The sequence below is a fragment of the Mytilus galloprovincialis genome, chromosome 1 (genome assembly GCF_965363235.1).
Source record: "Mytilus galloprovincialis chromosome 1, xbMytGall1.hap1.1, whole genome shotgun sequence".
In the NCBI taxonomy this organism is placed as follows: Eukaryota; Metazoa; Mollusca; class Bivalvia; order Mytilida; family Mytilidae; genus Mytilus; species Mytilus galloprovincialis.
The window spans coordinates 36,850,168-36,877,912 of NC_134838.1; the positions used below are offsets into that span (position 1 = coordinate 36,850,168).

General features: G+C 29.9%; 1 protein-coding gene across 10 annotated transcripts in view; it reads right to left on the minus strand.

Moving 5' to 3' along the window:
- Nucleotides 1–27,745, minus strand: part of LOC143073246 (uncharacterized) — a 59,313-nt gene that overhangs the window by 2,159 nt on the left and 29,409 nt on the right. For 2 of the 10 annotated variants that reach the window (XM_076248657.1, XM_076248647.1), the window contains exons 6-15: nt 25,526–25,546; nt 23,637–24,174; nt 19,092–19,398; nt 17,432–17,458; nt 14,366–15,655; nt 12,835–12,940; nt 12,217–12,342; nt 10,651–10,776; nt 6,086–6,264; nt 4,012–4,110 (exon numbers count right to left, since the gene is read on the minus strand). In XM_076248657.1, the coding sequence (XP_076104772.1) occupies nt 4,012–4,110; nt 6,086–6,264; nt 10,651–10,776; nt 12,217–12,342; nt 12,835–12,940; nt 14,366–15,655; nt 17,432–17,458; nt 19,092–19,398; nt 23,637–24,174; nt 25,526–25,546 (2,819 nt within the window). Of the gene's footprint in view, nt 1–1,851; nt 1,943–4,011; nt 4,111–6,085; nt 6,265–10,650; nt 10,777–12,216; nt 12,343–12,834; nt 12,941–14,365; nt 15,656–17,431; nt 17,459–19,091; nt 19,399–23,636; nt 24,175–25,525; nt 25,547–27,745 lie in introns of all 10 variants that reach the window. The other 8 variants (XM_076248699.1, XM_076248690.1, XM_076248707.1 and 5 more) reach the window with 6 other exon arrangements.

Here is a 27,745-nt window from a genome sequence, read left to right on the forward strand (position 1 = left end):
TAGAATAAAAAACTCTTTCAAAGCTTTGTTTTGAGAAATTAAAATTATAGTGTTTTCTATGGTGGTGTATGCATTTTTCTGACAAATGAAAGATATTTTTATTATATTTACTGTTGATTTATTTATTATCATGATTACCAATTTTAGTTGACTGAGGAAACTTACATATTCTTGGACATTTTTTTTCATGGTTTTTGCAAAGTCTGCAATCAAACCTATAGAAAATCACTATTATGTTGTAAAATGTGTTTTTTTTATGGATTGATAATACATGCTTTACAATATAGATTAATTACTAATTAGGCCATTAGTTTTCTCGTTCTCGTTTGAATCGTTTTACATTTTCATTTCGGGGCCAATGGGGTATGGGCTTTGCTCATTGTTAAAGGACATACAGTGACCTGTAGTTATTAATTTCTGTGTTATTTGGTCTGTTGGGAAGAGTTGTTTCATTGGAAATCATAGCACATCTTCTTTCTTATATTTAGACATAAATGGTAATGTTAATCAACTATAAGCTTCTTGTAGCCTTGTTGTCAATTAAAGTGGCCACCTTAGATATTAGATTTGCATCAAATATTTTTAATATCAATTAATTTTTTTATGATACTGAAAAAACTACTGAACTATTTTTTTGGTGAGAACTTATTGTTTTCCACTGCCAGCAAAGCACATATAGGAACTTTACAACCCAAGAAAAATACATAATAACAAGAGGCTTCTAGGTGCTTGTATCTATCACCTACCTGTATGCATAACATGATTTAATATTATCCCAGATTTCATAAGGAGCATATTGTTCGCTATTTGAGTGGTAAAAAAATAAATTGTGAAAAGAGACCTCAATATAATTAGAAATTCATTGTAATGACAACAGGTTGATTGATCGGCATAATTTTAGTAGAGTCCAAAATTACAGAAGTACCACAGAAACAAAAGCCAAGTTATACTCTTTATGGATTTTTTGAAGAAGAAACATATTTTTAGGAGAAATTTGTCCATAATGGTCATGGAAACCATTAAGTCTACCAGTATTAGTATATCAGAAATAATTTACAATAATCTATCATAAAATGGTGATAATTCATCCTTCCTCTACTTTGTTATTATCCTGTTAGCTTCCCAATCCACACTTGTTAGTTAGTTACTGCCATTCCAATGGTATGAACACCTGACTGATCTTTTTTACATTCTTATATTTGTATTTAGTTATATTATGAGATAATCTATTCTACAAAAGTTTATATTGTTGTTTTAACCAGCTACGTAGAAAACTATTACCTCTATAGGTATGTCTTACCTAAACCGTGTTTCCTGATAACATATAAAACCAAAAAGCTAGCTAGGGGAGTCTTATTTTATTATTCTCTTATGTTAAATATTACATAATAGTGCAGAAAATACCTATAAACTTAACCCAAATTTATCAGTACAACAGAAATTTTAATTCAGTGTTATAAATTTTGGTGGGTTCTTAGACACGTCAACTTTTTTTCTCAAGAGCAACATAAAATGCCAAGATTTTTCATATTATCAACAAATTTAAAATATCAAATAGGTTTTTGCACATTATATATGCATATGCCAAATTTGCTCTTACATAAAATACATAAATAAGGAAAAATAAAACTAAATCAAGAAAATTAATTGTGTCTTCTTAGCAGAAAGTAACATGCATTAAATTCACACATAATTTGCTTTAATTAGAACATGCATCACACTGAAAGTTCCTTAATAACATTATCAAAATATTTTTTCTGTGGAAAAAATTGTGCAATGAAATAAACTGTGTACATGCATAAAATTTTGATTGTAGACGTGTAACATTAAAGAATGGGGCTGTAGATTCACCTCTAGACCATTGTGGTCTTGGTTGTGGAGAATTCCTTCAACTTTCTTGCCAAGCATTTTGACCAGGGAGTAGAAAGTGATTTGAAGTTTCCTGTGGATGAAAAGTATTTGGTACTGTATTTTCGTTCAAAATTTACATAATGTAAATTAAAAGGCTCTAGCATTTCCTACAAACATATTCAAAAAAGATAACTGGACCCGTTTTAAAATGAGGGACTTGAAAGATTAAAGCCTATGATTTTCAGAAAGTTCTTCAAAATTCAAAACGCTTAATGAATACGCCAGAAGGTCACAATCTCAAAGGGTTAGTTTATATAATTGTGCAAGGAACTGATCATTTCATGCATGCATGAATTTTCAACAGTAATATCATGCTCAAAAAATTCATAAGGGTTCCACGGAACCCAGTGTCTCGCCTACTTTTGCTGTTAATCGCAGACTCAACAAAAATGAGGAAAAACATCAATAAAAATTTTCCTCTCGATTATTATACTGTCTTTTGATTGAAAGAAGCTTCCAAGTTTGGTAAAAAATCCAGGATAGTTTATGAATCTAATAAATGTTTTATAAACATTAACTGCAGACTGTATGTAATGTTAACTGGAAGAAGAAGTCCATTTATAAGTAAAATACGGAAAAAGTGAATTTTTTTTTACAAAATTTACTTCTGAATAATATCTTATGATCAGAAACAAGCTTTTGTCTAAGTTTGGTAGAAATCCAGGATAGTTTAAGAACATTATAAAAATTTTAAAAACTTAAACCACAGAGTGAATGTTTTGTTTCTGGCAAAAAAACTAAGTCCATTTATAAGTAAAATACGGAAAAGTGGAAATTTATTTTTACAAAATTTTCTTCTTGATACTATCTTATGGTCATAAACAAGCTTCTGTCCAAGTTTGGTTCAAATCAAGGATAGTTTATGAAAGTTATTAAAATTTTAAAAACTTTAACCACAGAGTGAATGTAATGTTTCCTCGCAGAAAAACTAAGTCCATTTATAAGTAAAATACGGAAAAAATGGAATTTTATTTTTACAAAATTTACTTCTGCATACTTTCTTATGATCATAAACAAGCTTCTGTCCAAGTTTGGTAGAAATTCAGTATAGTTTAAGAAAGTTATTAAAATTTCAAAAACTTTAACCACAGAGTGAATATTTGTGGACGCCGCCGACGACGACGCCGACGACGACGGAATGTAGGATCGCTTAGTCTCGCTTTTTCGACTAAAGTCGAAGGCTCGACAAAAATGAAAGAAGCCCAATGGATGCATAAGCTGAGTTGCCCTCTTAAAGGATTTGTAATAGATGAAACAGATTTTGGTGTCAAATACAGTAAGATTTTAGCTAGTTGACAGTTTACGTTAAAAGGAAGGCAACAAAAATGTGCCCAAAATTTAATGCTGACATAATTTTGAACCTTGACCTTCACTCAAATGCACCTTATCCACCAAACATAGGTCAAGATCTGATTTGTTTCTCAAAGATAATGTCCCAAAACAAAACTTTCCAAAAGTTTCGATCTATTCATATGAACTGTGACCTTGACCTTTGACCTACTGACTAAAAATTAAAAAAAATAATGTTTTTCTTTCTAAGTATCATTCAACAACTAAGTTTGATGAAGGTTCAAAGGGCAGATATAATGTGGTACAAGACAAAAATCATTCCTGTTTACACTTTAAGTGGCTTGGGGGTAAGGTTTTTATTTACCAAAGAAGACCTCCCAGCAACTCTCAGGATTATAATAAAGCAATGATATCACTATATAATTGTCTTTATGATGAAAAAAATCTAATTTCATGTAGAAGAAGGAATCATTATGTTTATGATTGACTTGATGTTTTCCTTAAAATATTTCGAACACTTTTATCCACAGTTAGTATAAATGAGACTACAGTTTTATGGAGATAATACACTTTGGATTAGCAGTTTCAATCTTACAAAAACAAGGATCTGAAGTATCACCATTTCATAATTTGTAAAACAATTATAATTCAAAATTTCATGTAAAACAATGGAAAATGTTACTCCAAGGAGAAAAAGAAAACCAAACCCATAAACCATATTATTTGTACAATATAGTACAGAATGGTGTAAAGAATTAGTGTTTACATCTACTTGTTTTGTTTGTTGGTGTGATCAGTCAGGCGACATACCTTCATTTCTGCTGTTAATTTCATTTTAGCATTTTCTAATCTGCGCCGTAAGTCATCTATCTCATGTGTTAGTCGAGTAGCTTGTATTTTATAATTATTCTGAAAAATATAATAAAAAAAACTATTACAATTACGTTTTTATTTTATTTAAAAAATTAATAACAATAAATTAAAGATATATCATATCACATTTCTTTGATAAAACAATAAATATTAAATGCATAATTATAAATGCTTGTTGTCTTGTCACACAGATATCAACAAATAAATATAAACACTTGGAAAAAATGTCACAGCACTACATAAAGAAGACATTCATTAATTTTCTATATATTCCTAGAGAGGACAAATCCAAACTTATACATATTTTATTGCAATTGGTTTTATTTTATAAAACAGCTATTAAAAACAAAAAATTATGTCCATAGAGCAATATGTCCTCTTGCAGATTGCCATATCCAGATAACTTTGAAATCTGATACCCCTATTTGGCATATATTCTTCGAAAATTTGCTTAAAAAAAAATGTTTCAAGTCAATGTGATTTCATCATTTGTACATATTTTTTCTGAAGTTTTTTTCTTAATGTCAGAAAACATCTGACCAGTCAACCGAAAAATATGTATAAGGTTGGACCAATTCTATTCATTGACTGCAATAATACGTATGAAACAATTGCTCTAAAAAGAAGACATGACAATTAAACATGCTTACATTTTTAACCTTTTATCTATGATTCTCTTGAGAGGCAAGAAATGTCAAAATCTGACGTACAACGATAATGCACAAAATGGTTTAAGACATGAGCAAACTTATTTCTTGTCAAACCATGTATAATTAATGGCCAACAATTGCTGTTAAATCAATATCAGAACTTTTTTTACATTTAGGAAATAAGACTTAATCAATGATTATGAATAAATGTGGTAATATTCTACTTATAACCTTGAATACAAAAATATTGAACTGGTGACAGTGCATATTTTAATTTATTGTATTAAATCTTAAATGAGTAGGGAAAGCTAGATAAAAAAAAACAAAACTGATTCAATAAAGTAAAGATTAATGAATAAAAAATAAACCATTCCACTTTACATAATATTATAAGATTTCTAAAATTTCTCTAAATTAAAAAGGAGAAACCCAAAATGGAATTTGAGCTCTAAACCATGCACCAAATATAAATAACCAAAATGATAAATGTTGAGCAATACAAATCTTACCAAAATTATGCACGAGGGGTAACACAAGGGCAATCATTTCCCAAATATATCTGCTTTGACTATTTTTCTCACTTCCCCTTTTTCCCAGATCCCACCTTTTTTACTACTATTATCTGATGTCCCCACTTTTTTTAACCCCCACATTCAAAAAGGTGTCACCACCCCCTCTCGTACAATCTAGTAATAATAAGCCTTGTCAAAATGGACACTTTTAAATGAAGTTGAACCACTATCTTTAGTAGCTGGTCGTTTCTTAGACTTTGGAGACAGTATAGGAGATGGTATCTTTGCAGATTTAGAATGGAAATGAGCTCTTTTCTTTTTATTTGGGTTCATCCATGAACCAATAGGACTAAAAGAGAATGCCGGTTTTGGACCATGAACTAAATGGAGTTTTGGCCCATGAGTTGGGTCTGATTGAATACTTTTGGTACTATCTGAAACCTGATCTGACAGCAAACTAGACAGATCATCTTTACCAATGGTTGATAAATCTGATTGTGATGAGTTTTGATCACTAGGTATACCATTAGCAGTTTTAAGAGTTTCTATAACACTTGACTCTTTCTGAACAGATTCCCTTGATTTAGTTACATTATAATGGCCATAATCAGACTGTATATTTTCTCTCGGATTAGACCGTTTAATTTGTTTTTCTATTTTAGCTTGAGCATTGGCCATATCATAGCGACCATAATCTGAACTGATACCACCTCTACTAGGTGGAATACTTATTTTGTCCTCATTACTGGACAGATCAGCCCGTCGGAATTGTTTTTGTACAAGTAAACCATCATAGCTTAAAAAACCAAACGGTACACTTGAGTTCTGTCCTGGATCTCCTAAACCAACCTGTTTTGAAGGTTTTAAATTTTCCATTCTTGTATTTTTGTCCTTCGAACTTCCTTCTAGAGCATTCATTAATTTTCTATGAATAACGTCCAATTCATGTCGTAATTTATTACACTGTTCTTCTAATGGGGGTGTTCTCTTCTTTTCCTCGAAATAACGCTTTTTCCATAAATCTCTTGCTGTAAATACAAAAATGTTTATTTTTTAATTTACAATATTTTTTGTTAAAAAATAAGTTCATATACTTTAAATTTGTTTATATATATTGCATTCTTTTTAAAATGTTTTCCTTTTTCTTGAGAATTTCATTTGTTCTATTTTCTTATGTGAAAATTTGCACTAGTATCATTGATCAGTACCAGCGATAAATTTAATTATCAATTATGTTTTCTGATGATTGACAATTTCCATCTAATATAAAATTGATAATTGTGATTTCTGCAAATACTGCACACAAATAATGTCATCAAAATTTAAACAGAATCTCAAGTGTCCTTGAGAAAGCAAAGCAAATACCTAAAGACAAGATATTTTAAAGGGACAAATATACAACATTTGATTAAAAATTATTTTTTCTAGAAGAATATGACTTCATGTAAGGCCTAGATCTCACATGGTAAAAAGTGCTGGCTGGATTAATTCTGACCATTTGCACATGTTATGGATATTTTTGGAATATTTGTAGATCTTGAATGGTACACTTCATTTTTATGGTTTCTTAAATGTATACAATCTTATCAAATGTATTGTCATAGGTATTATAAATATACTGTATTGCGGTGTTATATTTCACACATAAATAGTATTTTTTTTTAACTTTCAAGAACTAAAATTTAAAGGTGTTTCCACTTCATCAGGCATATCAAATGTGTTTTTAAATCTGTATTAAATATAATACTAATACTGTTTTACAAAACATAAGGATATTATTTAAAACAATCTTTTGGGTTGCTGTATTTTTGATTGATTGATTGTTGGTTGCTTAACGTCCAGTGGCAAATATTTCATGCATATTCAGGACAAAAACAAGTTCACAATAAATACAATAGGTAGATCTTGTCATAATAGAGGCCATTTGGGATGATGGTCGGGGAAATTTGGACTGCCACTGGAAAATGAGGGTATATTGGATAGCGACAGAAATTTTGCCTTGCAACAGGCCACCTAAGGGCCCTCAAAGTATTTTTGAAGTGTATTACATATATCCTTTTTATTCATAAAACAAACAATGATTTTCTTATTGAATAATACGCAGTGATGGATAGCAACGCAAATAACTTTCATTACCAAAAAGAAAATAAATAATTCATCAAGTATTAATTAGCAATTAAACTTGAGATTTCAATCAATACATTTTATTTACTTACACTAATTGGACTATTGACTAATGTCTAAATTTGACCAAACATGACGATCTTCAAAAACCAAAGACTTTGAAAAAATTTGTTTTTCTTTCTAGTTCTTTTTCATGTATACATTAAGAAATTGCAGTCTCAATTTAATTTACATTTCAAACATGATTGATTTCTATCAAGATGCTTTAAAAAAAAAAAAAAAAATGTTTTTAGTTATTTTAAATTCTGACGAAAAATTTTGATTATGTAATGATAAAATAATGACAAACACATCGGTTAAAGAAAAAGTTCGAATACTTGAACCTTATACTAGATGTCAATTTTGATAATACCAGTACGTACCACACTTATAACTAGTTATATAGATTTTCTAATATAAATGTAATTTCAATTCAAACAAGTTGATACTCGGAACAATCATATAAGCAAGGATATCAGGTTAAGATCTGACAAATGAATTTCAGAACTAACTTTTCTATATAGATTGAAGAAGATAATTTTCATAAAACTTCAATGCGATTTCAATGAGTTTAAATACTTTAAAAATATACCTGACTTAAATATATCCAAATTATATATATTTTTGATTAAAGCAGTTGACAGCAGATCATTTCCAAACATTTAAGTATGGTATATTTGAGACAATTAATGTAAACCTAACAATTCCTTTTGTTAACGGAAAAAAGCACAAAGCTTCAATGATATAAATCTTACTTATAAATGCAATTTATGTCTTAGTAGATAAGTAGACTGTTCTCATTAATTTTAAAAGACAAGAGTCTAATATACTCTGAGGGGGTTTCTAAATCATACGTCCTTTCTACCTTCAAAAAGAAACTGTTTAAAACACTTGAAAAAACCCATATGGAGGTTGTTGGGTCTTTTTACACAAGTTATACCTTCGGAAATACTTATGCACAAATCAAATGATATTAAGCATTGTTTAAAAGCGTGTCTAAGCTAGACAGCTTAATGCACAATTTATTCAATACAGAGATATCAAAAGGTTTCAAAAATCCAATAAAATGGATCATATTTGTTTGTCTGTCTGCCATAGAATTTCAATAATTGTAGAAAGTTAGATCAATAAATATATTTAAATAAATAAAGTTAATTTTATATCATGCTCATGACAAAAATCAGGTTAATTAACAATCACTCTGATGTTAAATGGTATTTCTATAAATCAATGTTGATAAAACGTTTTTATTTATGTTGGTTATAAGTCTGTTAAAAAGTACAGAACAGACAATGTATTATAGTGTTATTGTTATCCCTAAAGTACATGTTTTGTAAAAACTAGTAAAAAATAAATTAGAAAGAAAATTAATGTTTAATTTAAGATTTTGTCAGTTCAGGATATATACTGAAGAATTTCAAGCTTGCCGATTACTTGAATGTTTATTTTAGCTTAAGAATCAATATTGACAATTCATGATCGTCCATAGATCACTCAGCAAATGTCAATACTAATGTGAAATAACATTTCGTCTTTTTTTCACAGGGGTAAAAAGAACTCTTCATTAAATGTCATCCCTGTTTCTGATGGCCCTCTGCCAAATTAAATAAAAGAAAATTTTTAAATTCAATTGAATATGCACGGAGACATATATACATAAGAAGACCAATATATCAGAAAGGAAAGGATTGAAATCTAATGCATTATTGATTCATATCATACAGGATATTATTATCTTTAATCCCTTAAAACGGATCCCTCAATATAATGATGGTCATTAACAAATAATCCTAGATACCTGTATGTCATACATCAATGATAATGGACTAAATCAAAACATTTCAGTCTGAATTTTACCCATTTAATGACATCTAAATCACCTCCATGTTAAAAATTAGTACAGATAAATTTTACTTCAAATCCCCGTCAAGAGATTTATACGACATGCCAAATAATAAAAAGATGAGTGCAAACTTTTTACACGAAAAGGCTGGTTTTTAATTCATGTTCATACAAGAGCTCTTCAACTAGAGACGTAAAATTTATAACTTGTGTCACTGTGATTCTGCTCTTTTATATATCCCTTGAGAAGTCACTTAAATTAGATCTTAAAAGGTTAAAGCATGCTTTTATGAATTTTCAAAGGATTTGTTAACTTGAAAATGGATTTATGGTTCAAAATTAGAATCATATACATTTACCAATTAAATCTGTTTGAATACTTTTATCTAAATAACAGAATAAATACATTAATATTGACAGACTAAGTATTTTTCTATTGTGTTGTGACATAGATACATGCATCCCATCACAGATGATTTTGAGTCTAATGAATCTTGCATAAAACATAAGTGGTGTAATGAAGTTTCTGTTAATGAAAAATTTATTTTTTAAATCTCCATCATTTTCCATACTTCACATTAATGGTTGATGGAAACTTTAAATAAACCGCAGTTAATTACACTGGAGACATATATTTGTCACTGATTACACTTCATTAAATATATATATAAGTATATATTTTTAATGATGCATTTTCACTTAACTGTTAAGTAATACACCACAAGAGGTATTCACATTAAAAATTAATTCATCAACTATCTATGTGTAATTAACAGTATTGTATATACTAATCCTAATGGCTCATTAACCAAATTTTGGAAGTCCACAATATTTATAATAGATTGAATAGCATGATAAAGATTAAAAGATTAAGGAACAAGAATGAAGAGACTCAGCTTTGGTCCATTACTAACAGTAAAGTCACATTTACAAATACTCAAAAGGGTAAAAATTATAAAGACCTTCGTACCTGTGGCCCTTGATCTCTGAGAAAGCTCATGTAAGATCAGCTCAGTGGCCATATTGAAAATGCTTATACAAACATATGAAGACAAGCAGTGCTTTTTACCCAGGTAGTTTGCAGTACACTATGATACTTGCAAGTTTTTTTTTTTTATTATGAATTGTCTCCCTTGATAAATTTGTTGAATTTAAATAGAACCCAAGGATTTAACTTCCTTTGATAAGTTCTTTCAGGTTGATTTGGTAACTGTTTTGACCAGTTTGGTTTTGCCAAACAATTACATATATGTTTGTTGTTGTCTTGAACTGATCAGCTGTAAAAGAATAAGAGGATATTCCTCTAAACTGAAACATCCTTACCAATAGTGTTCAAAGACAGCAACCATATTGGTTCAGCATTGATTATGATATTTAGTATAAGGTTTCAAAGTAGGTACTGTACTCACCATGGTTGCGTCTATTTTGTGTTTTATTCTGCATTAATTTAGCTTTTTTCACTAATTCCTCTCGCTGTCTCTCTACAGCTCTTCTGGCTTCCCTGGCAGCTTCCAACTCTTGTAATAATCTTTTTTCTGACAAATAAAAAGAAAATTATATCTGAATGTATAACGATAATATTTCAAATAGAAAAATGTCCTTTACCATTCTGCCCTTGCAATAGTGCTGTGTGTCACTAACAAGTCCCAAAGTCCATACAGGATATACTGTCATTCCAAACCACACTGTGCATTCATTATAAACTTTTTTCTAAAGCAGAAACATGGCTCCAAATTCAATAATAAGTAAAAATTTTCCTAAATAACTACAATCTTGATGTAACAGAATAAATATTTTAGATCAAGCCTATTGTGACAAAATGTTGTTTGAATGAAAAATTCTTTTGAAAAAGGACAAAACTTCTATTTTAAACAATAAAAACTCTTTCATATCATTTGTATTCCTGCACTTCCTAACAGCAGAATAATTCACAATCCCTTAACATTGTTGGTGTTTTCATTGCATCTGATTGTTCATTTTTCCAATATTTCGAAGTAATGTCAAATGTGTCTTGTTTTGCCATCACTTAAAGCAGGATCACATATATGTGAAAGAGTTGATTGTAGCCATGAATATAATGAATCCACAGCTTTATTATAAACACTACTACAATACTTACTTCATGAAAAAGGGTCTTTTTAAGGACAAATGTACAATAAAATAAACAATAAAATAAAATATAAGTATTTAGTCATAAAACAAACTGCAAAAGTTTTCCAATTCTTTAAGTTACAAATCTAAAGTGTTGTAGTTTTTCCTGAACCATTTGCACCGTGTGAGCAAAAAGAAACAATATCATTTGAGACAAAAATGCTGTTTAATTTCTTTTTTTATCAAATCTAAATTAACAATGGATAAGACATTATAGAAAATTCCCTTTCTATACAAACTATCATATAGTATCAGTAATAAGACAGGAACAAAATATATTATTAATGTAAGATGATGATTTATGTTTTCAAAATTATTTAAAAAAGGTTAAAGAAATTCTTTTCCCAGTATACTATTTTAGGAGGAAACTCAAATGATCAAAAAATCATTTGAAAGCTAATATTCTACATGGTAATGCAATATGATATAAATGCCATTTTTTGACTGCCTGACATTTCCCGCCTTGAATTCAACAGAAAGTTGAACAATGTCAGTTTAAATGTTTTTAGAATATTTCAAAAATGTTTAATTTTTGAATATTTTACTAATACCTGTACATGTATTGCATTAGTGAAGGAATAATAGTACTGTTAAAGAGTTGCCACTGTCAATAATAACATATTTGAAGGTTGCAAATATCAGTTTTTACACCAAATAGGCCTTTAATCTGCATTTGCAACAGTTAAATCATTGTGGCAACTCTTCAAACACAGTACTATTATTCCTTAATATATTCAACAGAATAATATCAGAAGAATGATGCAACCATTTCCAGAAAACTATCTATAACAATTGTGCCAACCAAATCACCAGTGAGGTCTCACCCTCCTCTGGATCTTTCTTCCCACTACTTTTTTTTTTCTTAAAGCTAGGTTTTTTCTTAATAACAGTTTTTTCCTTTTCTTTAACCGGTTCTGGTTCGGGTTCAGGTTCCTTAGGTGGTTCTGGTACTAGAAAATACATGTACTGTTGGATGGTTTCATGTAAAACTTTACCTTTGCTGAAAAATCTTGGGTACCATGGAAATAATTGTTTAACAACTTATCATGTTAATCCTCTTAAATCTGTGTTTATCTTATTTTTCTAAATAATTCAGGCCCTCTCTAAAATCTATCTCTTTTAATCCTGATCGTTTTGTCAAAAAAATAATTAAACCATGTCACATGTCCTATACCAAGTGAGGAACCTTGTTGATGGTTGTTTTTGATTACATATTTTTAGATATTTTGATGTTTATAGCAGATCTTTTGTAAACTGTGTAACAATTTTTCTAGACTCTGAGCAATTTCAAGTTTCATTTATGTATGTAAAGAAACTTGTCAAGTGTTGAAGACAGTATCCAATAAGACTGCTCAATGAGCAAGCTGCTCTTGAAGTAAACATATGACAAGAAAGGCTGCATCTCTTTTACAAAGAACTGGCAGTCTATTAACTATACTTACTTTCAGCTTGTTTCTGTTCCTTTGTAAGATTTTGTGATCCAGAATCCAGATCCTGATCAGTTGAAGCTACATTCATTGGAGGAGGGGACGGGAATCTATTCAGATCCTGAAAAAATACAAAGTACAAATAATATATCTATCTAACATGACATACTTATAATTACCACAGTAAATCGTAAATTTTCATTTAGTTTTCTTTAAAATTTACTCTAGGAAAATGGTTCAAGAACTGAAAACTAATAAAGTTAATGATCCTGTACATATAAAGACAATAAAATAAATATTTACACAATGATTTTTATTCTTTAACTATATATATTTCACCAAACTTATTATGATATAAACAGGGATCATCTTCTTTTGTTATGTGCAAAACAAAATCTTTTCTTTTTATACATACAAACGTACTATTCAACAAACAAATCTGAATGCAAATGTACTTATTTCCTTCAGTACATGTCTGTTTACATTGTGTTATAGTACATACATATTGACATTGAGGTAAGTCAAAATTTGTTAACATAGTTATAGATGTGAATCAGATGTAAATAACACAAAAGGGGATGTTACTCTAACATCTACAAACTATTAATACATGCATTTAAATCATTATTACAATTGTTTACTGTATTTGTTTGTTATTTCTAAAACACGAATTGTACATACATGTACTGCTAATGAGATTTGATTGGTTAGATAGAATAGAAAAATATAGTATTCTTTTGTGAGGTTATTTCTGTAAGAACTTTCTATTTGGATAGACATTTACGTTCAAGTTATCTCTATGTGATATACTGTGGATTCATTTATTTTCGTGGGTACCAATTTTCGTGGATTAAGAAAAACTTGCATGTTCGTGGAAATTTAATTTCTTGGTTTTGCCAAAGTCTTTATGCAAGGCTTTATAAAAGTTGGTATTCTTTGAACATTTAATTTTGTGGTTTTATTGTACCTACGAAATCCACGAAAATTGGTATCCAACGAATAATAATGAATCCACAGTAACTGGATTTCAGAAATTCAGACAACTTTTGAATGCTTAAAAATAGGTGCTCTCCCTTAATACTTTCATCTTTCAATATTAAAATAAATAATCTGATGTGAAATTTTCTTCAACCTTGACATTCAAATTCACAAAATAAAAAGCTTTAGCCAGACAGTTTCAGTAGAAGAAATTATTTGGCAAGATAAAACATTAACCAGGGAATTTATAAACCACTGGCCTGCTAAAAATTAATACATAGTCTGTTGCTGAACAAACAGTATAACTTAGAAAAGTTTATTTCATCTTGTATACAGTATAATGTTTCAATGATTGTACAAGACTTATGAAGTATATGACATATATTTTAGTAAAAACATGCTGTGAATATCATAATTATGTAATTTTTGTTTTAGTAAACTTGTGTGTCAGTAATTTCACACCTTTATTTGTCAGTTCATGGGTATCACTATGAGTTTGTCAGTATTGTCAGTTTAGTAACACATTGGTGTGTATCATTAAAGAGTTGTCAGTATTCACACGTCTTACAGACAACTTCCTCTGATTGGACTTTCGGCGATGTATCACTGGTCTTCCTCCTTGATTTTGCACAGGGAAGCTACTCTTATGTATATTTTTTCCTTTTTGGTTTTTAGTATCAGCAATTCTTGAATAAGTCCTGTCCTGAGTTTTTTGTTGTTTTCTTAAGAGATACTGTTTCTGATCAGATTCAGAGCTGGGTGAGGATGGTATAACACTGTCTTCGGTCTCCTGTCTAGGATATGATCTAGTACTGGATCTAGTCTGTTGAACACTTCTACCAGTGCCTGGGGGCTGATACTGCCTATTTGTATCGTCTGAATGTCTATACTCCACACCATCTTTAACAAATGTTTTAGATACTTTTCCTGTTGTGTAACTGTTCGTTTCGTCATGGCCATCATTGTTTCTTTCGTTATTCTGCTTCGGTTCATATCTCTGGTTGTTATATTCTCCTTCATTCTGTCTATGTGATACTGGATTTTCACTACCTTCATGTATTTTCCTTTGGTTCCCCTGTCTGTATGTTGCATCATTATTTTGAGGAAAATTTCTTGCAGTTGCATTGGTATTCCTTGGAGAATTTGAACTGTCTTCCTTGCTATACAACTCACTATCAGATACTGGCTCATTCAGGTTTGGGTCAGGTCTTAGAGCAACTTGTACAAATTTATCTGATGGAACTGCTACACTACCCTTTGGCTGTCTTTGGTCATATTCATTCAATGTCTTATCACTATTACTGTATGTCCATGCCTGGTCATCAGTTTGTCCATAATCCCTTGTCTGATCATTATTTGGACCATAATCCCTTGTCTGATCATTAGTATGTCCATAAGCCCTTGACTGATCATTAGTATGTCCATAATCCCTTGTCTGATCATTATTTCGACCATAATCCCTTGTCTGATCATTATTTCGAGCATAATCCCTTGTCTGATCATTAGTATGTCCATAAGCCCTTGACTGATCATTAGGTTGTCTTGACTTATCATCGGTCCTTTCATATGCCCTTGTCTGATCGTTGGTCTGATATGCCCTTGTGTCGTTATCAGTTTGTCGGTATGTCCCTGCCTGATCATGTGTTTGTCCTTGTGCCCTTGTTTGATCATCCCTTTGTTCGTACGTCCTTTTGTCTCGATCACTTTGTCGATATGACCTTGCCTGATCATCCCTTTGTCCTTGAGGACCATCTAACTTCTGATCATCCTGATTAACAATACCATGGTCATTATCTCCATGCACCCCACGTTTTGTCCAATCAGGATCCATTGGAGTCAAATGTGTGCTTCTAGCACCCTACAGTCATACAAAATTATTGTTTTATTTCCTAGCACTAACTATATAGATTCCCTTGTTTGAATGTAATCTAAGAAGGTTTTTAAATCTTAACCAAGTAGTTTTGTACGATGCACTTTGTTGTATTTTATTCTTTATATCAATTCATTTAAGACAAATAAGAATTATCATTCTTTCACTTTTACATCTTTACTTGTGAAAACAATAACTTTAATAACTTGAATAATAAAATAATGATGTATTGAGCAATAATAAAGAAATCTTAACAAGGTAGATAATAAAAATAAAATATGTGTTTATGCATTTGTTATAGATTCAGCATGGCAGGCAGTGATGAAACATATCAAAATTCCAAAAGCATTAATTGTATCTAATTAAAAAGTAATGACCTGTGTGTATCTTGAATATGTATTTTTAGTTATAATCCAACACCTATGGTACAATGAAAATATATTTAAGACCAAAATTGTTGAACAGTGAAGGTATAGCATCACTGTATACTATTCTTCTTTCTTAATGGTACAATTAAGCACTGGGTTAGAATGTAATTGCAAGAATTTTCTTATCAAAGTTCTACTATGATGCAAGATAATTGATTAGCAATTAGTTTTAACATTTAATATTAGATGGCTTTGTATAAGGTAGAAAACATTACTACAACGAAACAATTAAATTTTAAATGAATATATTGTTAGTATTAACGGGCTTTGATATTTTTTTGCTATTTTCCACTTTTTAATTACTGAATAACTAATCAATCATTCAATATATCTCATCTTCTTTCAAAAAAAACAATATTAAAATTTGTTATCAGTTAAATTAAATGTTTGGCATCAATGACACTAAAATTTAAGTCTTTATTGGAAAGGACTGATTAATTATTAAACCGTTGACAAATCACCAATATTATCTAATCAATGAAGGGAAATATTAAAGGAGGAAAATGCAGCCAACGTGTTATAATTGCCCGCCATTATGTCGTACTACAGGTATTTACAAGGTATTTACAGGATGCACTTCCCACTAGCGATACAGATCAAAGTAAAACCAATATCAAACTTCTTGGCGTATGTTTAATTGACCAATTTTCTCTTATGATCAATATCTTATTACTTTTGATATATTCATTCCATGTATGAAAGGTTTGAATGTATCCCAGTTACAATGTCAATGGTTGTATGTAAAATATCTAACAGATCCAAAAGCTTCCTGACACTAAAAATCAATTAAATTATGAAAGGCTTCGAATGTTTAATCTTGTCTTTTTTTCCCGTACTGTTCTAATTCAATGAGCATACAATCAAGTATTTTTCAGATCATTATGTGCAATATAAACAAATATTACAAGTTGCTAATGGACACATTCGTTTAAAGTTTGATGGAATTTAATGTTTATCTACTACTTTCACTGATATAATAGCTATTAAACATGCAGATATTCGTTGAAAATAAAAATTAAGCACTGTCTGTAATATAAAACTTTGATGGAATTAAGCAGGAAATCGTGGTTTTTTGTTATCAGCTAATTGCCTAAAGCATGTAAATTAAAATAGTCATACAAAATTAATGAACACTCAAAACTTCCTAGCATAGAAAATTATACAAAATCAACAAAAATCGTATTCTATGATGTAAATTTATAATTAAAACTGCTATGAAGCATGCAATAAGGTTGCTAAAGAAGCAAATTTATGTAAGATATCTATTTTTGTATTAAAATCAGCACACACTGCATGGGAAGAATTATCTCCCATGGGAAGAGTTATCTCCCTTTACCTTTCTCATTCTTCCTTGTAATTGTCTCTAAAAGTATAGCAATGACAATTTCTTTTTTGTAAAGTTTTTAAAATTAAGTTTTTTTTTCCATTCAGGAATATGACAGTTGTTATCCTTTCATTTGATGTGATTGAGCTTTTGATTTTGCCATTTAATTAGGGACTTTCTTGAATTTTCCTTGGAATTCAGTATTTTTGTGATTTTACTTTTTTTTGGTGCCATATTGTGACTTTTCTGATCAGATCAATCATTTATCTGATATCTATGTTTAAACTTTGTTCAATGTCTGATGACGTTTACAGTGTCATGATAAAAGTACTAAGTCTATGAGGTCAAGGAAAATTTGTCTATCTCAACAAAACATTCAGTAAACGAAAGAAAGAGCCTCCACAATTGTTTTGTAGTATTATATAGCAGTCGAATGTAGGAAATGCTAATAGTCAAAAATTTAAAGGATATCTCCAATTGCATTGACTTGATCTTGAATGATGTCTCATTCTGATAGCATTTATGATGAATACCAACATTTTTACCATACATACAAATCTCTTTGAATTGTTGGAGTAAAGTAAAATATCAGTGTACAAGATTTAAATTCAAAGACATATTTCAAAGCAGGTTAAAAGTACATTATTCAATACACATAGAATTCAATATAAACAAATTCTGTACTGTTTTGAAATCAACACAACATAATAATAGAAAATGAAAGTACAAGAGAACCAAAGAAAAACATTGTAAGTGAAGTTTACATATCTTTTCTATCTATTGATAAAACCCCTTAAATTCAAACCCATTCAAGATTAAAAACATCCAACAAGGCACCAATACTAAATTTGAATAGTTTAAATGCACTTGTTTACATGTAAACATTGAAACAGTTTTGAATAAGATGTAAATGTTGTTTTTGTGTATGTCAGATGATCTATAAATATGCATGTCTTCATATAATAATATTATCTACACCTTTAATTCAGAATACCCTACATCTCATCTCCGTTATTCAATGTATTTAGTCAAAAGAAATTACATGTCATTAACATATCCTTTTTAAAAGTCTGAAAAGTCTACAGGAGAGAGATTGAAATCCAATTATAGCTGATAATTGTGGTTGTATATTTTAATATCCAGCCATTCCAGGTTTGAGAAATGTCACTATTTGTCTATTTTGTATGTAACTAATGTCTGTTTCAAGATTTTGATACATGACAAAGTAGGTAAAAATCACAACAACCTTTACAATGCTAAATAGAGGATTTTGTCTTATATTTAACATAAAGAAGCTAAAAATATTGTTTTGCCTAAATTTAACGGATTATCACTAAATCATGACAAGGATACATGTATACAACCTCAGCAGTAAGATTGTACACATTGAAAGAGTTATTGTTCTGGAAAATTTTCATTGGTCCTCTGGCAGTTCTTTTATACTTAATGCCTTGGCATCATTTACTTGTGTATTAAATTCTGATTTTTATTATTTTTTTCTACACAAAATGGAGAACTTTCAGTTTTGTATTTTCACTATAGTTATTGATTAATTATATATATATATGTCTTTTTTAGCAGGTTGTCCTTTAAATAGTGACAATTCAGGAGCTGACTTACTCTACTTTAATTCCCGCTTGGTTAGATATATATCAGATTTTTAAATACTTACTTCGTCTGAACCTGATAATTTTTCCCTAGCCATCTTTTCTCTTTCTTCTTCTCTGCGTCTTCTCTCATCTTCCTCTCTTTGACGTTCTTCTTCTTCCCTCCTCCTTCTGTCTTCCTCTTCCCTGCGTCTACGCTCATCTTCGTCTCTATTCTTCCTTTCCCATTCTTCTCTCTCTTGATCTTCCCTAAGTCTGCGTTGACGATCGCTGTCATCTAGATCACCATTCATGCGATCACCGTTGAGCCGATTCTCTAATTCCTTCTGTCGACTTTCGTTGTACTCATTCTTCCTCCTATATAGATACATCCTATTATGAAGATTATTAGTCTTTGTATTATTTTGTGCTTTAGCTAACATTACAGTGATAAACTGCCCTATGCCTGTCAGAGTGTTAGTACAGTCTCTTAAATAAAACTGTTTCCTCCAATAGTTAAATGTAAATTAATTATTTAGAACATTAGTCTAGAACTGATAAGAAAGGAGTATTTTTTTTTAAATTGAGGTTTCAATTACCATAAAAGTGCATGTTCACATCTTATACATGTTCTGTAAACAGTAGGGCTGAGGATTGAGGCCAAATAATGACAGTAGCTTACATGACCAATGGCCAGGGAAGCTAAAATGTGAATACTATCAGTTCTATCAAATGTCATCATAATTCTAGATACTGTATCAAAATATCAGAAACAGTTAAATTCAAGAGACAGAATTATCATTTTACTGTTGCTAACTATAATACAGTATATTGATGATAGGAACTTTCAGAATTCAAAATTTTTATTGAATTCAATGCAGGGAAACAATAATAAAAAAAATAGAGTCAAGATATTGCAAGAATGTATTCTTAAATACCAATTTTCAAATTACTGGATCAATTTGAAGACCAAACTTGTCCTTTAGTATAATAAAATGAGGTACAGACCATCAATTTGTATACCCAAATGAACTGTATGTGAAAGAATGAAAATATTTTTTTAAAAGGACTATCTCAAGATACTGTATAAGATCTGAAATCTGTAATGTTTATATTCAAGCTTGTCACTACTATGTTATTCAATGTTATTTTACCACTATTTGTGTGCATTTTATTGAAATCATGTTATTACAACTTAATTTACTTCTTCAACAACACTCTTTAGAAATTAATTATAGTGACATACACTAAGATCTATGTATTGGCTTCAATTCATTCAACATGATTAAACAATTCAAATAATGGAACATATAAGGTGTTCAACAGGAAATATATACTGTGTAAATATAGATTCTTCTGTGTTCACTGGGATATTATTGACAATCTTTTAGCTAATATAATCTAAATAAACAAATCCATGTAGTAATATCTGCATATTTAGAAGTTGCATACATTGTTGTGCTAAGTATACCCTGACTCTTAATTAAAAGTTTCAGAAAAAGTACATATCTAATGGGGCCAAGAATGCAAAAACAATTTGATTTAATCTTATATTATTTCATTTCTTGTGAAGCAGAAGAATCTGTATTTTCTAACTATGTTTATATGTGGGATGACTATTTTCTGTTAATATGAATGTGTATTGTGATATTTACTTTAATATGGCTAGCAGTGAAAAGCAAATCTTTTTGTAGTGCATTGTGTTTATGAAAAAACACCATGATATGTTACACAATTTGTTAATTCACTCACTGCATCATCTAACACTGTAATTCCAATTAGTAAGTACGCTAAACATCAAACACTTTTATAAATATTTCAACATTCAATTAGTGCACATCAGTGATAAAGTTACTTATTGACTGAATTAATGCACCATTAGTAATGTTGGTGCGATAATTAACTATATGTGATCAATGAACTGGAATGCTAGTTTATACAATAACACACACTAATAATTATCTGGACACAAGTGTTCAGCAATTTTAAAAATTTCTTGCATCTAATTTTTTGTCCCTTTTTAAAAACTATTTAATATAGTGTATCCACTAAACAAACTACTGGATGACTTAACTCACGTAATAAAGAAACTAAACAACTTTCTTAAGCCATAAAGACACTGACTGACTTTACTTGTAAGATCTATAAATTGAATGACTTTACTTGTGAGATTAATAAAAATGAATGACGTTATTGATGAGCTGAAGAAACTAAATGACTTTACTCATGAGAACAAGAAACTGAATGACTTTACTCTTGAGATTAAGAAACTAAATGAAATTACCTATGAGATCAATTAACTGAATGAATTTACTGATACAATTAATGAATTGAATGACTTTACCCATGAGATCTATAAACTGAATGACTTTACTTATAAGATCAATTAACTGAATGACTTTACTCATGAGATCAAGGAACAGAATGACTTCACCTATGAGATCTATAAACTGAATGATTTTACTCCTGAGATCTATAAACTGAATGACTACTTATGAGATCTATCAAAAGAATGACTTTACTCATGAGATCTAAGAACTGGATGACTTTACTCATGAGATCTATAAACTTAATGACTTTACTTATGAGACCAAGAAACTTAATGACTTTACTTATGAGATCTATAAACTACATGACTTTACTTATGAGATCAAGAAACTACATGACTTTACTTATGAGATCAAGAAACTGAATGACTTTACTTATGAGATCAAGAAACTGAATGACTTTACTTACAAGATCAAGAAACTGAATGACTTTACTCATGAGATCTATAAACTTAATGACTTTACTTATGAGATCAAGAAACTTAATGACTTTACTTATGAGATCTATAAACTACATGACTTTACTTATGAAATCTATGAACTTAATGACTACTTATGAGATCAAGAAACTGAATGACTTTACTTATGAGATCAAGAAACTGAATGACTTTACTCATGAGATCTAAGAACTGAATGACTTTACTCATGACATCTAAGAACTGAATGACTTTACTTGTGAGATCTAAGAACTGAATGACTTTACTTATGAGATCAAGAAACTGAATGACTTTACTTATGAGATCAAGAAAATGAATGACTTCACTCATGAGATCTAAGAACTGAATGACTTTACTTATGACATCTAAGAACTGAATGACTTTACTAGTGAGATCTAAGAACTGAATGACTTTACTTATGAGATCAATCAACTGAATAACATTACATATGTTTTTTGTCCCTTTTTAAAAACTATTTAATATAGTGTATCCACTAAACAAACTACTGGATGACTTAACTCACGTAATAAAGAAACTAAACAACTTTCTTAAGCCATAAAGACACTGACTGACTTTACTTGTAAGATCTATAAATTGAATGACTTTACTTGTGAGATTAATAAAAATGAATGACGTTATTGATGAGCTGAAGAAACTAAATGACTTTACTCATGAGAACAAGAAACTGAATGACTTTACTCTTGAGATTAAGAAACTAAATGAAATTACCTATGAGATCAATTAACTGAATGAATTTACTGATACAATTAATGAATTGAATGACTTTACCCATGAGATCTATAAACTGAATGACTTTACTTATAAGATCAATTAACTGAATGACTTTACTCATGAGATCAAGGAACAGAATGACTTCACCTATGAGATCTATAAACTGAATGATTTTACTCCTGAGATCTATAAACTGAATGACTACTTATGAGATCTATCAAAAGAATGACTTTACTCATGAGATCTAAGAACTGGATGACTTTACTCATGAGATCTATAAACTTAATGACTTTACTTATGAGACCAAGAAACTTAATGACTTTACTTATGAGATCTATAAACTACATGACTTTACTTATGAGATCAAGAAACTACATGACTTTACTTATGAGATCAAGAAACTGAATGACTTTACTTATGAGATCAAGAAACTGAATGACTTTACTTACAAGATCAAGAAACTGAATGACTTTACTCATGAGATCTATAAACTTAATGACTTTACTTATGAGATCAAGAAACTTAATGACTTTACTTATGAGATCTATAAACTACATGACTTTACTTATGAAATCTATGAACTTAATGACTACTTATGAGATCAAGAAACTGAATGACTTTACTTATGAGATCAAGAAACTGAATGACTTTACTCATGAGATCTAAGAACTGAATGACTTTACTCATGACATCTAAGAACTGAATGACTTTACTTGTGAGATCTAAGAACTGAATGACTTTACTTATGAGATCAAGAAACTGAATGACTTTACTTATGAGATCAAGAAAATGAATGACTTCACTCATGAGATCTAAGAACTGAATGACTTTACTTATGACATCTAAGAACTGAATGACTTTACTAGTGAGATCTAAGAACTGAATGACTTTACTTATGAGATCAATCAACTGAATAACATTACATATGAGATGAAGAAAAAAGACTGTATCATAAAGATATTCAGTCAATTACTGATAACAGGAAAAGTAAGCAGTTGAGCTCAAAGTTTCAAAAATATGAAAGGCCAAACTTGGAAATAACTAATATTTATATAAAGAACCATTTTTATATAAAAAAAGTAATTTAAAGAAGAACATTTGTGTCCAGAGATGTCATTTTGTTTCTATTTCTCACCTTTCAGCATCATCATAGTTTTCTCTGTATTCTTCTGGAGTTAGACCTGCTATCCCAGAATCATTGGTTTGGTTGGTGTAAGTTGCTGAACGTGGATCATACTTGCTGGCTACTGGTTGATGTGAACTGGCCACTGGTTTGTCTGTAACCCCTGAATGTGTAGGGCTTTCATTTAAACGTGAAGTATCTGGGTAGTCATTTTGAGGGGGTGGGTAATCATTTTGCTGAGATGGGTATTCGTTTTGTTTATGAGAATAATCGTTTTGAGGGGGAGGGGAACGTGGAGGGGGTGATCTTCTAGAAGTTTGGGGGCTACGGCGAGGGGATCTCCTTGTATCTCCACCCCAAGAATTAGATACAGTTACTAATTTTTCACCATCTGTATCCCCATTCTGATCAAAATGGGTAACACTTTCAACAGTTTTTTGTGAACCACCTCGATCACTTTTTATTTTAGGTAGAGGTGATGTATAGCGATATGGTGATGTGGCATTGCGAGGCTTTTGTCTATATCTGTTTGACTGGCGTTCATCCTCACCTATTAAAAAAGCAATTAATAGCAATTTACTACTAGCAGCCTACAAACTCTTAGCTATAACAGCTTACACAATCTATAATGGCTAAATTTATAATAATTCCAATGCAGAATTTGTGGCTTAACAAAATAAAGCAACAATTTTGATATAGCAAAGTAATCCAATATGGTATAAAATCAATTTTAAAATTCTGCATTGAATAAAAATGTCATCAAGTATAAAACACAAACATTTAACAAATGCAATGTAAAACAAACAAAACTTCAATTTTAACATCATTTGCTTCACTTAGTAAAATGAAATTTATTGATATTTGCATAAAATAAGATGAAATTAACTTTCAACTCCAATATAAATGTCAAGTTAAATATTTAGTCATTAAAAATTTCATCACGTTTTTTCCCCCTCATTTTTCAAAACTACGTCAATGCTTTAACATAAGTAATAAGATTTAAGAGAAAAAAACAGTCTGACTTCATTCAGTTCATTTTTTTATAAAAATAAATAAATGCATTAATTTGGTTAATAAGTTAAAACCTCCAATTCTAAAGAGAAGTAAGTTTTACAGAAGTTCACATCATAAAGTAGACTTAAAAGTTTATGTTAAATTTAGTTAAGTACAAAAGAGAAGAAAATAGATATGAACCAAATCCTTAATATGTCTATATCTAACTTTGCAATATGATAAAAACAAATTAAAAAAATTGAATGCAACATATAAAAGAACCTATTAAAAGAAAACAATTTTTCTGCCATATAGCCTATAACTCTTTGGCCTATTATCAACATAAAATATGTCTAGCAATCCAATATGGACTGTTAAAAACTAAATGTAGAACTGATGTTAACCTAGTGCCAAAGCTATTGTGCAAACTATACCATCTACCAATACCACATATATATATACTTTGTGTAGTTTTAATCTGCTGAATTTCATACCAATGAAGTTTTCCAAATTTATAAAGTGTGTTCTATTTCAAATTGGTTGATTTGCTATTAAGAATTTTTGGATTATTGGTAGAATTTATTTTCAAAATATCAGCAGAATATAAACTAGTCTTAAAAATTTCAGAAGAGAGTGAATTTTCTACCCAGGCTAAACACACATTTCATCAGTTATTAAATTCAAACTCTTCTGTTATAAATTCTATAAAATAGTTTGCTACCATAAATCAATATCTAATTGCAAGCCCCAACATACAACTTGTAACCTATACTCCACAAATATAATGCAAAGTGATTCATGTATACCCGACCAGTAGTTAATTGTTTTTGCTGCTTCACACAAATATTTCAGTATTTTATTTTTTTCTGGGTACCAAAACATAAAAACAAACACATTTTGTCACTTACGCGTAGCAAAAGATCTTAACACTGTAAAAGGAATTCAATTTAGACTTAGATGATTTAATTTTTTCATGAAGTTTTAATTAAATGAGTGAAACACCAAAAACAATATGGCTGGCAGTGTCTTTCTGTGCAAAACCTTGAACCATTACAAATACCAGTGTGTAGGGAATTGGGAAAACCCAAGATATTAAAGCTTCACAGAGAATGAGGAATTTCACTACTGCCGGAAAACAGCCATACAGGGAAAGGAACTATAACTAAGAATTCATGGAAATAAAATGAAGAATGATATGATGGTGAGGTTCTATGAAAATAAATGAATATCTTAAAAAGAAAATATTTCAAGTTTGTTTTCTGTACATACTTCTTGTGCAAAATGGTTTAGTTTTAGAAAATCTACTTAAGGTTTTGTACTACAAATCGTTAGTACAATGTATCCAAAAACATAGATACAATGACTTCATATAAATACATACAACTGAGAAATTTAATATCAGTTAATAAACATGGGTCACATAAGATTGCAATGATAAAGGGTCCAATTTCAGTTTGATTGGTTTATTTTTAACTAATAGTTTAGAAAACTGCAAATCATTACGATGAATTTGAATTTATAATTACCAGTTGCACTAACATGACCAAAATTTTTAAATCATTACTTATTTTCCAATCGTTTTATACAAGTATCAATAATTATGCAAAAAAATTACATGATTTCAATGCCTTTTATAGATGACTATAAGGGATGGGCTTTGCTCATTGTTGAAGCCATACAGTGACCTATAGCTGTTAATTTCTGTCTCTTATGGAGAGTTCTCTCATTGGCAATCATACCACATCTTTTTTTTTTTTTATATGTAATGGCAACTGTTCCCAATCTAACAATGAACTGTCAGTGATGAATTTTCCCAAATGACTGTGAGCTTATTTAATTTTACTGTCAGTTTAATCAATTTCATAGTTATGTATTTACATAAATAAAAATTTCTTGACATTCAAATAGTTACAGCTCTGGTTTTAATTTCCTAAAGCAGCAGGTAATATTGTATATCTATCTAATCTCTAATGCAAATTTTAGAACAACAGAAGAAAAAAATTAATCAATAAAAATCTTGAAACTGCATTGTATTTCAATTATAATTTGGTTAAAACAATTTTTGGCAATTGAATAGTGAAAATATGTGTAAATATTGTAAAAAAATTGACAGTTGTTTGCTTGATGTTCAGTGGCAAATATTTCATACTAAATCAGGATGGAAATACTTTTTAAAATATAAGAAATAAATTAAAACAATTAAACATAGAAGGGGAAAAACGCAGCTGCACGGTATATACCCCTCATTCTGTTTTGATCATTCATTTAGTTTTAGAACTTAAGGTAAACAAAATATGCCATCTTGTTATTAAATGTGAACGGAAGAACAAACAGCCACATGGACTAGAGTAAACAATAATTTGTCAGTTACAAAAAGACATCTGTAAAGAACTAAAAATCAGTAATTTCATACTGGGCCAAAAAATCTTGTATGAGACCGCTACAGTTTTTAATGAAGATGTAAATATGATTTAACACACAGTATCCATGTTACTCAATAATAGGGGAATAACATGCATGTATATAAACATTGTTAAAGCTAATGTTATTCAAAGAAGTTAATCTACCATTTCTAGTAATTTGAAAGAACTTTTGAAAACCAAGCTCTGAATTATCAGACATGCACTCTGATTTTCAACATGCAATTTGTATGTCTACAAAAGATTGAGGAAAGGGTGCAAATAAGTATAGAATTAGATCCTCATATAAATGTAGTCATTTTTCTTTTTTAAAGATCTCCCAAAAAATCCCATGAGACATCTGAAAGATACCCCAAAATTTTCGAGTAGAAAACCCTCGATCTCCCATCACCTTCATTTGTGTTTTGACCATCACCTACTGAATAATGCTTATATACACGGCATACCACATTTATATTGTGTAAGGTAAGAAAAATATCCAAATAAATAAAATACACATGTGTACACTCAGAATGTGCTAATGCCGGTACCCGTATGAAGGTACTTACTAAAAGACTTAAGCCTCTCCAGTCATATGACCTCATCACCATAGCAGCCAATGAAAAAGTCACATAAAGGATTGCATCATTATATGCAGTTTCTGATAGCTTAAACAACATTGTACAATAACACTTGTATATAATGTATTTAAAAATAAAATGGCTGTTT